Source organism: Aethina tumida, chromosome 3 (genome assembly GCF_024364675.1).
Source record: "Aethina tumida isolate Nest 87 chromosome 3, icAetTumi1.1, whole genome shotgun sequence".
Taxonomy (NCBI): domain Eukaryota; kingdom Metazoa; phylum Arthropoda; class Insecta; order Coleoptera; family Nitidulidae; genus Aethina; species Aethina tumida.
The window spans coordinates 18,641,201-18,658,694 of record NC_065437.1 but is presented as its reverse complement, the minus strand read 5'-3'; the positions used below and the strand labels follow the sequence as shown (position 1 = coordinate 18,658,694).

Genomic DNA, 17,494 nt, shown 5'->3' with positions numbered 1-17,494 from the left:
GACCATCTAGTTCTTCAAATTTACTAATATTAAGTAAAAATAAATAATAACAAGTAAAAGCGACAGACAATATTATATTGGAAAAAAATGCAGAGTGACATCGGGGCGTGCGGTGTCCAGAACGCGGGGCGGAAGCGCACAGGTTGCCGTCGTCGACGTCGCCACCGCCACCGCACTCTGTCCCGTCAGTTTCGATCCGCGCCGCTTTCGATTCGGCCGTATCCCCAACTGATCCGCAAACTGCTGGAGCGCGTCCCGCGAATAAAATCGACTGACGCGCGCGAATTTCGCTGAGTGCTTTTGCTTGTGTGATCCGGTGAGATTTTCATTCAATTTTATTTTTTCATACATTACACACATATTTTCTTTTAGTAATTGTGAATTTGATATTTTTGATGATCATTTTTATTATTTTTCTTGATACTTGTCTGGTGAGACAACTTATTTATTTTACGGTTGCCTTTAACCAATGTAAAAGTTTTCAGACAAATAGTTCGAAAGTAATTAAAAAATAAGTATAACATAGAGAACACATAAAAAAAGCATTTTCAGACAAATACTTCGAAAGTAATTAAAAAAATAAGTACAACATAGAGAATACATAAAAAAGCATTTTTCTTTTTGCCTTAGTTCTTAGTCCTTATGTGTTAAGAAAAATTATAAAAAGAAAGCATTAATTAATTACTTGTTAAAAAAATTAAATTCTTTTACGCGAATATGTATTTAGTATCTCTGGTTTTAGAAAAGTAGATAATTATTATTTTGCTTTTGTTGTAATTTATGAATTATGTATTTAATATTATCAGTCAGAATATAAAATAATGTCTGAATAATCAGCAATATATGGAAATATTATTATATTTATTGTTATCTTAATCCACTTTATCCATGAAAATATAATAAATGAGGTTTCGGTATTTAATTGTATTCTGATAGTGTTTGGATATATTATATTTATTACTGAATTTATTTATTTTTATTTAGAGTCACATACAAAATTAATTTAAAAACACTAACGTATATCAAAAATCACATAAGATAGTCATTATTAGTTAAAATATGCATGTAAGTAATAAACATTTCTTAATTCACTCAAGTAGTAGTTTCCAATATCTGGGATGTCATACAGTTATGTGATAATAATATCTTGATATATGTCTCCTAGTTTCATATAGATTCAATTGTTTAATATTCTTTAAAATTTTGGTTTATAAAAAAAAAATAATTATATTTAAAAATATTAAAAAAAAATATTTCATTTTAACATAAACATTTAAAAATTATATTTGAAAAGTAGTTATTGTATTTAATTTTGGCCGTCAGTTTCAGAGAGAAACTATTTTGTTATTCCTCTGTAATTGTTGTGCGAATTGTTGAATTTAGTTTTGTCACAAAAACACAATTTAATATTATAATGTTGCGATTGTATTTCAAATGAATGAGAACAGAATAGACGTTGCAAAATTTATTATACTGTTTAGTTTAAAAGCTGATTTTATACGTTAATTTCTGTCTTCTAACTTATACTTAGTTTTTTTTTCGTAGTCCCTTAAGGATATTTAGTTCGACAATATCTAATGATACACAATAAGTTCATGTAATAAATAAAAAATACCGTTTGATGTTTAAAACAAAAGGACCGAAATCCTACCTATATAGAATCATTAATTCCACCGTCGTTACGCAAGATGGCAAAGGAAAATTTGTTTTCATGTTCCTCAGACATATTTAAACTCTCGCACAGTTTAACGAGCATTTAAATTTTAACGAATTCCCATCGAGTAACGGCGGGGTGAGTTTTATTCTTCGAAACTCGATTCGACTCCAATCATAAATTCATTATTTCCTCGACCGCTGAAAATTGAATGTACACGCGAACAATAAGTGAGTTCAAGATTATTGTGAAATCGCTTTCACTGTCCTGTCTTACAATTTTAGAAATATTTAATATTGTATTTAGTAAGTATAATTTAATCTCTTTTATTGAAATCAGTGTAACAATTGTACATAATAACACGTGAATATTTAAACAAAATATATAAAACCATTTATAAAAAAATACTTTTTATAACATTAAAGTTTTAGAAAATTTCAAATGGACTAATTTCAATAAGAAACAAAAATATTTAAAATTTATTATATTTTTCAATATACTCACTCCTCTTATTTAATCCAAAGTTTTTCTGTCTTTCGTATCCCCTCTAAAAATACGATTACTCCAAACCTTCAAAATAAGTATTCGTTTCAGCAATGAATTCATCATTGGAGCCTATTATTTTTTCTGTTGAGACAATTTTTCATGTAAATAATCATTGGGTGATCAGGCAAATAGAGTGGATGTGTCTAATCACTTCTTTTAAAGTTGACATACGTGTATATTTATTGTCAGTTGTGACAAATGAGTTGTTAGAATGTTCTGTATATGTTCAATTAAGATGTCTTCAGCCTCAGCGGTGTCATATTTTTGATCATCTCAAAAGTGATATCCTCATTTGGATGACCTAGACATTATTCATAAAAAATGCTTCAGAGTTTCACTGAGTTGAAACACACTGAATAAATATTTCTATCACTGTTGGAAATACAATTTTTTTCCATTGTTACAAAATTATAAAAGTTGTCATTTCTAATAACAACAGGGCCACGTCTGGATATATATCCTAACTGTTCAAATTATTTTGCCTTAATTTGGAAATGACAATTAGTTTTTACATATTTATTTGTAATACTGAAAATGAAGTTCTTTTTTAAAGATCATTTAGAACTGAGTAATATTTTAGTAACAATAAAACACTGAAAATAATGATTATAGATGAATTAATTAGCGTAAAGTATATAATTAGAAGACCTGAGAGAAATGAGCTGTTGGCGACTTGAGATAAATTAGCCCTTTCACTCCTTTTAGAGGGATTAAATTTCTTTACCCTCTTCAGTCTCTTCACTCTCTCAGAACTTTCGTTTAAACTTTAATTACACTTACAATTAGTATTCCAAAGACGGTTGTTACTTCATTTCATTTTTAACTCATTTTTTTAAGTGTGTGTAAATTTGTTCTTTCGACCACCTACGTTTAGAAAAACAAAATGATAGTCTATGGTATATGCAAAGATATTTTATTATATTTCTATTTATATGAAATTAAGCATTTTTATTGACGAAATCAATTATATTAATATAATTATAAGATATCTTATAACGAATGTCACTTTCAGAAACGAGTTGAAAATGAGATGTTTTTTCTTTCAATTTTCTATTTTTCTTTTCGTAAACTGAATGGATAAATTACCGCTATTGTTTGACAACTTTTAGGTTTATTCGGTGAATTATTTCTTTAATAGAAAATAAAGATAAGTAATGATAGTGAGTACTCAAACCAATCCGATTCATAAAACAGTGTATTTAATTCAAACTACGAGAGCAATTAATGTTCTGTCTCATTCAGACCAGTTTCATTCCAGTGAATTATTCTGTTACTCTAACCACTGTCGAAACTATTACTTTTCAATTCAATTTAATTGTTCAGAATAGGAAATTAAAATTTCAGAGGGGATATTCAATTAGTAAAGTTTGTATTAAATTCAATTTTCTGCAGGCTTGAATGGATTCAGTCGTGATGTTTGCTGTTTAAAACAATAACGAGGTATTTTCGTTCCAATTCAATTAACACCCAAAATAAATTTATTGCCTGTTTAACAAAAATAATGTGAACAATTTAATTCTATTGGAAGGTTCTGATAAATATTTATATATTATAAAAGTGTATAATTTGTAAAAAATATTACTAATAAATTTTTTCAAATATGATTTTAAAAGTCCCTTAAAGATTTATATTTTGATTGAAACTTGTTATCTTTGTATAGAACAGCAATAATAAAAAGAATCAAACTGAATTTGCCACTGTTTAGAACCAGCATGGGCAATTAGTCGTTTCATACTAGAGATTTTAATTGGCCACTCAATTAGTGTGGTTCGTCATTTGTGCACCGTTGAACGAAGTAATGTAACATCAAAAACCGCTTTTGTTTTCATTTACGGAAATAAAATCGATAATAGCCGTGATATTTTAATGCTAGAATTGATTTGGTTACTGCGAAATGTGCACATTTGTATAGCAAATGTGTGACCACAAACTGATCAATATTTGAGCAAATGATCAAATGTATTAACATATTAGCAACATCTAAAATATGATTATTTTTTAAGATTTTGAGGTCTTAACAATGACAACATTTTTATATTAACAATTTGTAAATATACGTATTGCATTATTTCAGAATATCACATCATACCGTCATTATCATCATATTGATAATTCCAATTTATATGCACGAAAAATACTTCCCAACATTTTCGTATCTGTTATGTTTGTGTGCTAAATCTAAAAATAAAAGTACGTGGTTCTTTATGACTGCAGATGAACGTCGAACACGTCGTAAATGTGTAAGGTATTTGTAAACTTCAGCATGAATGAAAACTTGTCTTGAGAAATGCGACGGTTCAGTGTGTGCTACGCATTGTTTAGGTAAAGCAAAAGGGGTGAATAAGTTGCGACACAGGTGGTCGTCAACATTCCCGCCTCAAACTCATCCAGATTTATTGTGTTTGGTGACACGGCGTCAGTTTTTTAACCGTAACAAATGTGCGAGTTGTGAAACCACCGCACGGACAATGGAAATGGAAAGTTGAAAACTCCGTCGTTTTCCATGAGTTATGACGGCGAAAATCTCCTGGGAGTGATTTATGATCAATGTGTCGAAAAAATTTGATAGTAATTCGTCTAAATTGTCATTTCGAATAATAAAACTGTCTATATACATTTTTCAACTTGTCATTTTTAAAAACAATAAATAATTATCAGAAAAAAAACTATAAAAGACATATTCTTATGTTGATTAATTTTGAACAGAAAAATAAAAGAATATATTTTTATTTTTTTTCGTAAGGTAAAAAATAAATATGTAAATTTGTTAATATGTATAATAATATTTTTAAATATCTACATATATGTTTACTTCAATATTATACTGCAAACATTAATTTTATAAAATCAAAAATATCAAATATAGGAAATCGCATAGAAAATTATATCTGTTACAGAAAAAGTCATTAAAGCGTCTCTTAAGCTTATCTTATGCATAAAATGCATGTCTGTAGAAAGTTGTTGATATTTTTAGTGTAAAGTATTTACACTTTTTGGAAATCTGCAAAAAATCTGTTTTTTATAAATATTTCTAAAACGGTCTAAAATACCACCGTTCAAAAGAATTGAGATATGAAGTCAGTTTTTCTCTTTGTAGTCTATATATTTGAAACATCCAAAGACAAACATTTTATTGTTTATTCCAGCCAGAAATTTAAGCAAGTATAAGAAATAAAATATATAATGAATGCTAAAGAAGGTTAAAATTCAGTGACAAAGAATATGTGATAACTACGTCCTTAAAATTCTTTCTAGTAAAGATGGTGACAGTAATATCATCAGTACCATACATTGACAGATTAAGAAATTATCCATAAAATTTATTGATATTATAAGAAGACTTACATTTGAATGTATATTTTTCCTCTTCTGGGTAATGGTTAATTTGTGTTTTTTAGTTTATCATTTTACTTAATGCAGTATCCAGCATGAAAGTCTGATCGAGGTAAATAATAATTTATGAGAAAGATAAGTAAATTGTGCATTCAACGGTAACTAATTGGTATTGATCGGAAGTTACAGCTATAGAAGGTTCAAATTTCATACAATTTCAGACGTTTTCCAGTCATTTTCGCCTTTTGAGTAATTCCTTTCATCAGCAAATAATTCCAATATCCTAAGTTTTCCATTTTGTATAAATACTTTATTCTATTACAAACATTTCAAGCCCTGATGGAATAAAATTTGATACATACACAATGAAAATGTTACGAACGAAAGAAAAAAAAACGAATATTTAAATTTACTGTCAAATTTCACCCATTTTGTTGACAAAGTTATTTACTCTGCCTATAAAGCTTTGATATCTTCTTTCTATTTTAGTCATTTTCATATCTTTGACCACTTAGATTTTAGTAAATGCACCTTAATTATTTTATTGGAATTTGGAAACTGAAATTAAATATTACAATAAAATAAACGTTATTTGGATTTTTTTATTCATACTTACGTTTTACATTTGCAATATATTTATCTATATTTAATTATAAATTATGAAATATTGTTGTCTTAGTAATTACTCAAAAAAATTTCAGCGTTAACAGTTCAATCTGTCAAGATATTTATTCACTTTTTAAAACAAAATTGTACAATATGAGCATTCGCCATTATTGCGACTTCACTGAAAATTACACAGCTCAGATTTAAAGGGCGCATTCGCCATAATATCAAAAATCCACATTAAATATAATTTGGTGTTAAATTAATTGTAATTCGCGACTATAAATTTATCGGGGTAATTATTTTGATTATCTTGAATATAAATGAGACAATTAGGAAAAACAAGGAAACCAATTAATCAACGTCTTATTTCGAAATAAAGTTGAAGAGCTTAATCGTTTAATTATACCACTAATTAACCGCATTTATGCCTAAATATCTTATCGTTTTATTAATAACGTCATCATTTTCTCATTTGCGTAGATCCGACTTTAATCATTTCATCTACCGGAAAAGGGAATTCATAAAGATAAAAACCGAAATATTCGCGTGAACTTGAATAATTAAAATAAAAATTGGAAACATTCAATCCACGACGACACATCCACGAATGGATCGTTGAAAGCTAACGTAGGTAATGCGTTGGGGGGTTATAAAAATGCTGTTTGTATGGAGTTTTAACGGGCGAAAGCTCTTCGACGATAGGACAAAAAAAGTGGGTATTAACCGACGGACTGCGAGAACATTATCGTAAACAATACTTTGTCGTCGGTTGCTTCTCCCTTTAAAATTTCTAGGTCACAACAACGAGTTTTAAATATTCGATTATTCGTATATTCGTATATCAAATTTTAAAATAATTTTTAACGAGTTGTCTCCGGCTTCAAATTTCGGGGAAATCTAATTTAATACAAAGGAATTTTTAAAAGGACATTTTTTCATTTACATTTTCTTTTATGTGGGTAATTTGAATTATCAGGATACCAATCGCATTATATTGTAATAAATATATTAGCAAAATAAGTTTTAATAGATAATGTAATCCCCTCCATAAGTTAATTAAAATTGCATCAACGACAGAACTTTTAAATCAGTAAAAAAAGTAACACACTCAATACCTTGAGAAAATAATATATTAATATTAAATATAATTAAAAAAGCAGAATATTAAGTGCTACATTTTTCCAATTAGTACTTGGTAACCCATAACTCGTCATTTCTGTAATTTTGTCTTTGAAGATACGTGTTCAATTGAATTGCAGTCAGGTAAACGTGGGGGCCACGTGACTATTAAATATATGAAAAGTAAAATAAATTTAATTTACTAACCGTCCAGGGCTTGAAATATTCAAACAATATTACTGGTTAAAATAAGATATTAAAATCTATTTAATTTAAGAAATTATCCACTTCAAAGGATGCACGATGTATGTATAATCTGAGACTCTATAACATATAAAAATTCCAAAAGTGGCCGATTTGTCAAAGAATGCCTCATATATTTCACGTTTTATTCGAAAATTATAGTTGTTTTAGCACCATTTGTTAAATATAGTTTATGTACATGTTGAAAACATCTAAATTATCCATAAAATTCTTAGTGTATACTAGTTTAACATGTTGCATAGTTATTTAGAGCGGACTAATCGACACATCAAGCTCATATTTTCCTCATACATTATGCGTACATGCACGGAATACGCCCGACTCGGACAATAGAGACGGCGGAATAATCCGATTGTCCAAGAAATATACTCGTCCACCGTAAATTTACCACTGCTTTATGCCTAATTTACCTTTCACCGACGCAACACTAACAAATTTAACACCCCCAACTTTGATGAGGTCCAGCGTTTTTATTTGTGTCCAAAACAGACAAAACTTTATTACGTTCATCTTTTAAAAGAATTTGTAATTATGGGGAACTTTCGAACAACAATCTTCGTTGAACTTCTAAAGGATACTTTGTTCGTAATCTGGCTATAAACCCGTGTGGTATTCCTGTTTTATTGTTTTACGTTATAAATTAAATTATTTGTAGTTGTGGTTGAATTATTATGATTTTATAGGTTTAGTTGTGATTCAAATGCCTCGACTGCAATCTAAATTGACACGTTTTAAATTGCCATTTGAAAGACTCAATTTAGGCAAATTCAATCTCTTGTATTCATTGTTACATAAAGCCCATTTCAATGCAAGAAATTCTTTGTAGTAGAAAAGGTGTCAGACGTTTAAATGCAAAACCCAACAACTCGAAACGAATTTTACGGAAATAGCGAAAAAGAGATTGAAGTGGTATTATTAGAAAGACTCAAACAAAACCTAAAACATTTTCTTAAACGAAACTTGTACACATCAGTAAACTTCAATAACATTAAGTAATCATTAGATAATTTAATGACAAATATAATGTTGTAAATCACAAACGAGAAGACATGGGCTGAATAAGCGACTAATAGGTATAGTTGATGGAGTAATAACTAAACCCGGGACGCTCAACCGAGCTAAACTACGTACGTCGTCCCACTGGTAAAACTACACTGAACTACTTCAACTGGCTGCGACGTAACGCCCTGACTTGTTTACTCACTGGTTCGAGACATATCTATCCCTGGGGAGGTTTCCTAAGATCAAAACTGTGCATCTACCACTACGTACAAACCACTACACTCAACGTTTTTACAGCATTTTCAACTTTGCCGTAAGCTCTTGAAATACTGACGTGATGGAAGGTTTGTTCAACTGTTTTTTCAACGTTTTTACGTCTGAGAATAAAATTCCTGAAAATATCAGTCGGATTAAATGGACGTAAGGGATTATAAGTTTTTTTTAAATTAACTTGAAAACACCGTAATATTGAACAGAAATTAAAGCTCAATATTATATTCGTTATTAATAATAAATTTTTTATTTTTAATGGATAAAATTATAGCAATTTTTTACCTTATGATCTTTCATTGCTCTCAGTGAATTTAAGTCGATTATTTACTAGCGATCTTATGTATATAATTATTTAATCCTTGAACAAAGGGGAAGTGTAAAAAAAATATTTCAGTGTTGCCAAGACCAAGACAAACAAAAATAAATGGATAACATTATACGGCTAAATAAGTCAAACGTTTCCTATATTAACAAATTTAGAGAAACTGTCCAAGTTATAATTACGAAAAAATTTGTCTGATATCGAAAAAACAATCCAATTTTATTGTCATGTGAAATTAAAGCCAACCTGCAGAAAATGGGACTTGCTGAAATTAGTTCAAGGACTGTGAGGATACGATAGAGGTTCATTTGACCCCAAACCTACAAGAAAAACCATGTTTTATAGAAAAAAATCCAATTGTGACCACAGAGCAGTGGGGACGAGTAAGTTTTAGTGAATAGTCTAAATTTAATTTATAAAAACATGATGGTTCTTCTTAGGTTAAAGATCCCACAGGGACAAAACTACGCAAAAAGTTTGTTATATAAACAGTGAAACATGGAGACGTCCAATTATGCTTTGGGGATGCTTCAGGCCCATTTTAACTGATTTATATACAGGTATATATTAAACAACAATTTGCTTTCATATATTGAATAAATGATGCTACTAAAAAATGAGTTTCAACATAGAAAAGATCCCAAACATATATTCAAAATTGTGACGGATTGGTTAAAAGACCAAAGAAAGCATCGATGTTTTGTCTTACCCATCCCGGTCTTTAGACACCAACTCGTTTATAATCAAATTCGACATTCGAAAATGTTATAAACTTAAATGAACTTATTACAGCAATTCAAAAAGCTGTACAAACACTTTTTTTCATAACATTTCTTCAAATATTATATAGTTTCTCCTGAAGGAAGGAAGTATTCATTAATTTATTTAACGTTTCATCATTTTATGATTAGTAATAAATATTCCTCGTAGAAAGATTATTTATATGTATTAAACTGTGAGTGAAAAAATAAATACACCGACACACTTTTTTCCAATTTAATTATTATTTTCGTGTATCGAAATGAAATAACACATAGGTTAAAGCAACTGATCAATAAATAAAGCCAACTTTTCTCTCATCGAACCGATTCGTTCCATTTTTCACCCCTTTTTGTGTTATTAAAACCGTCGGCGGTTTGTTAAATCCCATACGTTCGTTTTTTAATGGTCCAATGTTGTTTGTTACAGATTTCATGTGAAGTTAAACGCGAGGAAAATTCAACTCAACCGGATGTGAGTGTGTGAACCGAGTGCGAAAAAGTTTTGGTGTTTTGTTTGTTTTTTCTAGTGCGCGAAAGTGAGCGGAAATTGGAAAATGACTACTGACGAGGATCCAGGCACTAGTGCAACGAGGTATCTGTAGAATTTGAACTGCATGCCATAAATAGAACATTCCCGGCGGTATATTATTTTAATAATAGCCCGAGAAATAAATCAGGAATGCTTTAAACGGACGCAGAAATTCCCTTTAAATGATAAATGGGCGCTTACTCTATTATTTGCAAACAAACAAGAGTTATTGCGGTTGTTTTTTAATTAAGATACACTAACAGCCCTTGTTACATTTGAAATTAAATTATGATAGATATAACTACTATTTAACAAATATACAAAGAGGTCAAAGTGGTATTCATAATTTTACATACAATTTATAAAATTATTAAAGACCGTGTAATTTAATCCATTAATATTGATTCACTCTTAGTATTTAAATATTTGTACCACATAAATTGTCACAAGGACGTGGAGTAAGTAAATAATAATTGTTGGAACGAGGATTTCCAGTGTCCAGGCACATGAAACATAGGGATTAAGAGATACAGCACCGGGATCAGGTCGAAACAATAACGTTAATTGAACCTTCGAAATGAAACTCGGTATTTCGATTTGTATCCAAGACCTAAATCCGTAACCTAAGCAAACTTGTTAATCGAGGACGTGAATATTACACTGCGTGTTAACTGAGCAAACAGTTTAGCGGTCATTTTCCTCAGGAAGTCAATTTTGTTGTATATTAAGTAAACCACAAAAATTTCGAATTTCAACAGAATTAGGCGTAGAGTTTGTTTAATTTACTTTATTTAATTAGCTGTGGATATTATATTATATTTACCTTAAGCAGAATCCGTTGCTGGATAGCCTAATTTATATTTGTTTTCTGCGTAATACATGATTTTTGGGTAAAATCGATTTCCATTTTGTACATCTTTCTCCAACTCCCTTGGAATAACATTCACCCTTTGAAAATAATTTTATTAGAATGTGACACATCCCTTTTAGGTTATATAAAAAATATATATAGTCGAACTTCGATAACTTTAATAGTGAAATGAAAAAAATTCCACTTATCAAGTCTTCGAGTTATTAACTAAACTTCATTAAAAAAAGAGATATTATTTTTATGATAAAAAACAAGTTACTTAAATCATTATCTATATTTTAAATAGGAATCCAAAACCTTTAATTTCTTTGAAAGTTGTTACAATTCTTCCTCCAAAATATACTCCGTCATGTCATTGTTGGTGTCATCGATATTGTTAACTATGCAGATATGCAAACTTCCCCAATATCATCGTCTGTAGGAAATAGTGAAGTAGGCAAAATCATTAGAAAATCAAAAGTTAATTAGAAAAAAAACTTTGTTTAAAGTGAAATATTTTCAATTTTTTCTTCGAACTTTTACTTATGGACATATCATTCTCTTAATACCATTCAGAATATTTATCAAAACCGACAATTGAAAATAATCTAGTCTATATTCCATGTTTATCTGTTTATTTCATGAATGATTTTCAAAGATTTTTCAAAGTACTGTTATTGTAATGGCTTTTCACCTATTATGACACTTTGTTCAAGTGGTATTTACTCGGATATAATATTTGAAAGAAAAATAAGTTAGAGATTCTACTGAAAAATTATAATTTTCTAAGATGTCAAATATTTTCTTTGAATTATCAATATTCTAGTTATCGAAGTTATATTGAAATCGTTTTACTTAGTTTAAATGAAAATTCTAAACTATATTATATATATATATATATATATATATATATATATATATATATTTGTTATAAAAAATAAAAAATTAAAAAAGACACTTTTGAATGATTTTAATAAGATAATAAATTAGTGAAATAAGGCCAAAAATTAATGCAAAATATTTTAAGTGAATTTAAAAGAGAATTGTCAAAAATCAAAAATATTCTTATTTACTCTAATTATAATTATTTCCATTTTAAAAAAATCACTCTTTTGTGTATTTAAGTCAATATTTTCACATTGTTTGTTTGTTCCTCTTATCTAATTACTATTATTGATATTTACTTTATTTATATTTACACTTTTTTGTATTTAAATAAATAAATATAATAAATAAAAAAGTAAAAATGTTAATAACATGTTTTGAAATAGGTTAAAGTGGGTCAGTTGTCGAATAATGGGTAAAATAAATTTAAGTTAGACGTAAGTAAATGATTGAGATTTATTATCTGGCAGATGTATTTCCGATCTCCGTGATTTATTCTCGATTTGTGCGTGCACGTAAATGATGAATGGATTCGCCATAACAATTCATCGCGATTTAGCTGTTTTGATGATTACGTGCTTTTGTATGCAAGGGACTTTAAATGTTAAAATTATATTAACAAAACTTTTTAGCCAGGTATGCGAGGATTATCAAAATGTTTTTGACAAAATTCAACAAATTTATTGCAAAATATATCGTTTTTTTGATTTGCATAAAAAAATTAAAGGGAACGTGTTTGTGGTCCTCAAAGAGGCAAATATATAAACACAAAAACATTGCTTAAAATAAAATAAACCAATTTTTATCTAAATTTCGATCCCCAAACACGAATCCAATAATTCTCTCGCGTTTGATATTCACGTAAGATTGTGGTATGAGTAAGAGATTGATGAAATGAGCAAAGACATTGCGAAAGGGCAAATTGAATTTGACTTCGCAGAAACGACAAAAAAAAAGACACGACACGATCTCGCAAAATTGCTCACCCGCGGCGGACCATTTTAAATTTCTGACAACAAGCAATAATATTCTCCGCAACAAACGTATGTTACGTGTATGTGAGTGTGTTTAAAGGTAACTGGTTTTTTCTATTTCGTTTACTTTTTCAGTGTACCCAAAATGGAAAACCCTCCGACGCCGAGCGCCTCCGATTCCCTCAGCTCCCAAAGGTGAGTCAACTCAAAAAAAATTAAATGTTGATATATAAATATATATATATATATATATATATATATATATATATATATATATATATATATAGTTAGTAAAAGTAATAGTATGTTAAATTCATCGATAAAAAAATGACCAAAATTTGTTCAACAATCAACATTCGATGGTGACTTTATTATAATAACATATTTCAGAAGATAACCACAAAAATGCTGAGTGGAAAGTGATTTTTATTTGATTTTACGATTTTAAGGGTATTGCCACAACGTTGTAAAGAAAGTTTTACACTTTTTGGCGGATTAAACAAACATATTGTCGTAATGTACCATTTCAATACAATCGTCACATATGTACACCAGAAAATGCACCATTCAATAAGTTTTATATACATTTTTATTACTATTTTATCCTTCAGTTATTTTTTTCATGTATGGAAAGTAAACTAATTCAAATTAAGTAATATTTATGAGTTAATGAGAAAATTATGAAAATAATAAATTTCGGTTAAGCAGAGCTTTTACAAAAAGAAGGATTTAATCAGATATTTTACAAAAAAAAAATTATAGTCATCCTCTATCACATGGATTGAATGTATAATTAATTTTGCATTGTCTGGAAATACGACGAGACTGATCTGAAATAAATGATAATCGGGTTAGTGAAAAGGAAATTATAGGAGCGAACACCGGTACATAACTGCTTTATTATTTTTTCTCTCTTTCTTCAGGTTAATAAGTGGAAAATTCAATTAAGTTTTCTATATGAAAATGTAAATGGTTCCAAAAATAGATTTGCAAAGCCAATGACATTAAGAAAAAAGTTAACACTGATGGACTCCAACCGTTAAAGTGCTGAGTGGAACCCACAATGTTGATTTAATTTTACTATATCAAAGGTATATGTTGTAAATGAAGTTTTTTCTTATTTATCATCTTTACTAATGTTTTTCGAAGAATGAACAATTTATAGTCAAATATATTGCCACTACAAGTGTAAAAACTCCACTTCTACTGAACCTAGTCCTATTTACTTTGCAATCCACCTTGTAGTAGATAATTGTTTGTTATTTTAGCATTAGATTATTATTTCTTGATAACGTAAATCAAACCAGGTCAAATTAGGAGCGAATGAAAGACTAAAGTAAGAAAATAACTAATATAAGTTCGGCCAGATCTCTGCTTTAAAAGAGTCATTAAGTAATCAGACACTTCACAAGAAATGTGTTATACCCATCCATTATGACACAGATTAAATGTACTAATTTACTAAAAGTATTAATTTTGCATTGTCTGGAAATACGAAGAGACTGATCTAAAATAAATGATAATTGGGTTAGTGAAAAAGAAATTATCGAAGCGAACACCCGTACATAACTTCTTTATTATATCCCTCTTTTTCTTCAGGATGAAAAGTGGAAAACTCAATTAAGTTTCTGTACGAGAATGTAAATGGTTCCGAAAATAGATCCGTAAAGTTAATTAAGCGATGGAAAAAATTAACGAAATGGGTGACCAAAATTGGATTTTTAATGTTAGATTGTGATGCCTATTTTTTGGGAAACTAATCCCAAACGTTGACTATTAATGCTTAATCCAATTCAGAATCACATCTTTCAAAGTTTACTCACATTTATGTCAGTAATAATGGTGTTGAAGTTATAAATGTGATGTCAGATGCAGTTTAAACTGTTGCGAACATCAATAAACATCAAGGCATAACAAATAGGATAATAAAACGTTCAAAACCCATAAAATCGTGTATAATTATTTTAACAAAGCGATTTAAGTAAACAATATTAAAGTAATTTTTAGAGCTTACGTTCGGCTACACGAACAGTGGAAAATGTAATTATGTTTTCCATCCAACGTACACGGTTCCAAGAATAGAATGCAAAATTCAGGCCGCAGTTAAACGTAAAAAGCTGCAACTTAAACAAAAAGGAACTAATTGAAAAACGAATTGATCTGATTCCGCAAATAAATTATTTTATTTGTTTAACTAGTATTACGTAGTTGCATGTTCAATAAACACAATTTCGTAATTAAACGCCTTCAAGAATAAATTTAGTCGATTTACAGTTGTATTCGTGTGTTTGTTTTAATGATTTTAATCTCCTTGATCGAAACGTTTGTTTAGTTTATGTGTGCAAATAATTATTCAGTACATAATTATAATATAGTCATGTATATTATAATTATATTTTAATTATATATACTCCCAACAAATTAATAAAATTGGACTACAGAAACTTCATTTAAAATTCACTTACAAATTAGTTTTCAGATTAAGCTTTGTGCACAATTTCCACAGACGCTCCAAAAATAAATCGTTAACTAACTTAAAATGAGGAAAAAAACTTAAACTTCAATCCCTTGTAAATGTTCCACAAAACGTGTCCTTTCAACGTTTTAAGGTTCATTCGGAACGGTTGGGAAGATTCGTACGTAAGTTTTACTTTCATCCCTAATTTTCGAAAGCCGTCGAAACGAAAGAAGGTATTAGCGTCGCCTTTCGATGACGGGGTGGCAACAGATGGGGGAAATGAGCCGAGCGGCTTGGCCTCGTGCGTCCACCCGATCCGTTCGCTTTCCGAAACCCCCGTACACCACACTCCTTTTACTTTCAACGTTCCGCTTCTCGTCTACCCCTTTTTTTTTCCTCACTCTCCATTCTTTGAGTTTACGCTCTCGAATATTCGATTTCGTACGGTCAGCGGAACGGTTCGAAAGTGGGACAATGCGAATTAATTAATTTTGGTCGATTGGCGGCTAACGCTTCAATTTACTAATTCATTCCGTCCCAGCCTGCCACGATATTGCTTCGAAATTGATTTATTCTCAAGGAAAATATGGTAATTTATTGAAATAATATGCACAGTTTCAATCACATTTAGTTTACGTTCTATTACTATATGTGAACAGATAAAGCACAGATATTACTATATATTTTACATTTAGCCCTAACATAGGAAAAATTAATTAAAAAAACAATATTAAAAGAATTTGATAATACACATAAGCATTGTATATGTTATAAAACTTAAATTGAAATGTAATAGATTTCAAACACGATTTCTAGTTGAAACACTAATTTTTCAAGTCGATATTAACTTATATTAATTATTCAGACTTTAATTAATTTTAAGGCAACAAATAAAATTATATTTTAATTTAAATTTTCTTTTAAAAGTTTTGCAATTTAGTATAAGAATATTATAAAGTGTACGTGTTTATGCTATTACAAGTCATAATATCATGAATAGTATGTATGTATAAAGTTTTCATATCCCTCAAAATGTTATCTTTAAATTTCCTCATAAAACATTCGAGTTTAAAGTACATACCTATTACAAACTTTTTTATTTGTTGTCAAAATGGCAATTTTATAAAAAAACACTTGTAATAATTACCATAGTTCATCACTCACATTCAATTATACTGAACTGGATTTGAATTATTTCAGAAGTTAAAATACCAATGGCGTTGTATTTTAATAAACAATGAAATATGTCCTAAATAAATTAAACAAAACTGCATGAACAACAGAATTTTTAAACCAGTAAATAAGCTAACATCACCAAATTAAGAAAACAAAATTAATTAAAATAAAAAAAGATTAAATATTTTTAAATTCGTATTATGTTGTCATCTATGAGAGATACCAATTGTTTTTATAATTCACAACATATAATTTGATAGAAGTACATACAAATTGGAATAAATGGAGTTTAATTGAATCCTCTCGAATTAAACTTTAGGTAAAAGATCTTTCGAATTGAATGGCATCAAAGGTGCTTAAATGTGAAGTTCAAGCTAAGAGAATTTTTAAAAGTTACCAGTAAACCTTGAAGGAACTTTATTGATCAAAAAATAACTTTCTTTCTGTTCCATGCCTTATTCTTGTCTCTTAACATTGAGTAGGTTTTTATTGAACGACACGGAGTTTATCGGAAGCAAACCATATTGCGGACCGACAAAGAAGTCTTGATGGTGTTAGGTATTGTGTTAGGATCGATTACCATTTACGTTTAATGCGGACACACACCCAAACACTGACACACTCCTAGTCGATAATAATATACGTTAATATCATCTGCCCAAGCCTTTGATCTGGCTTAATCAACGATAAACCAATTTATAACCTAATTAGTTGCTATGACAATCCAACTTGATGTCCC

At 29.2% G+C, this 17,494-nt stretch overlaps 1 protein-coding gene across 1 annotated transcript in view; it reads left to right on the top strand.

Annotated features, from left to right (window-relative positions):
• Positions 1–215: 215 nt before the first annotated feature.
• Positions 216–17,494, top strand: part of LOC109606221 (arrestin homolog) — a 69,196-nt gene continuing 51,917 nt past the window's right edge. Inside the window, exons 1-3 of the mRNA XM_049964765.1 lie at positions 216–316; positions 10,311–10,475; positions 13,257–13,316. Of these exons, the coding sequence (XP_049820722.1) occupies positions 10,438–10,475; positions 13,257–13,316 (98 nt within the window). The 5' untranslated portion in view covers positions 216–316; positions 10,311–10,437. The remainder of the gene's footprint in view (positions 317–10,310; positions 10,476–13,256; positions 13,317–17,494) is intronic.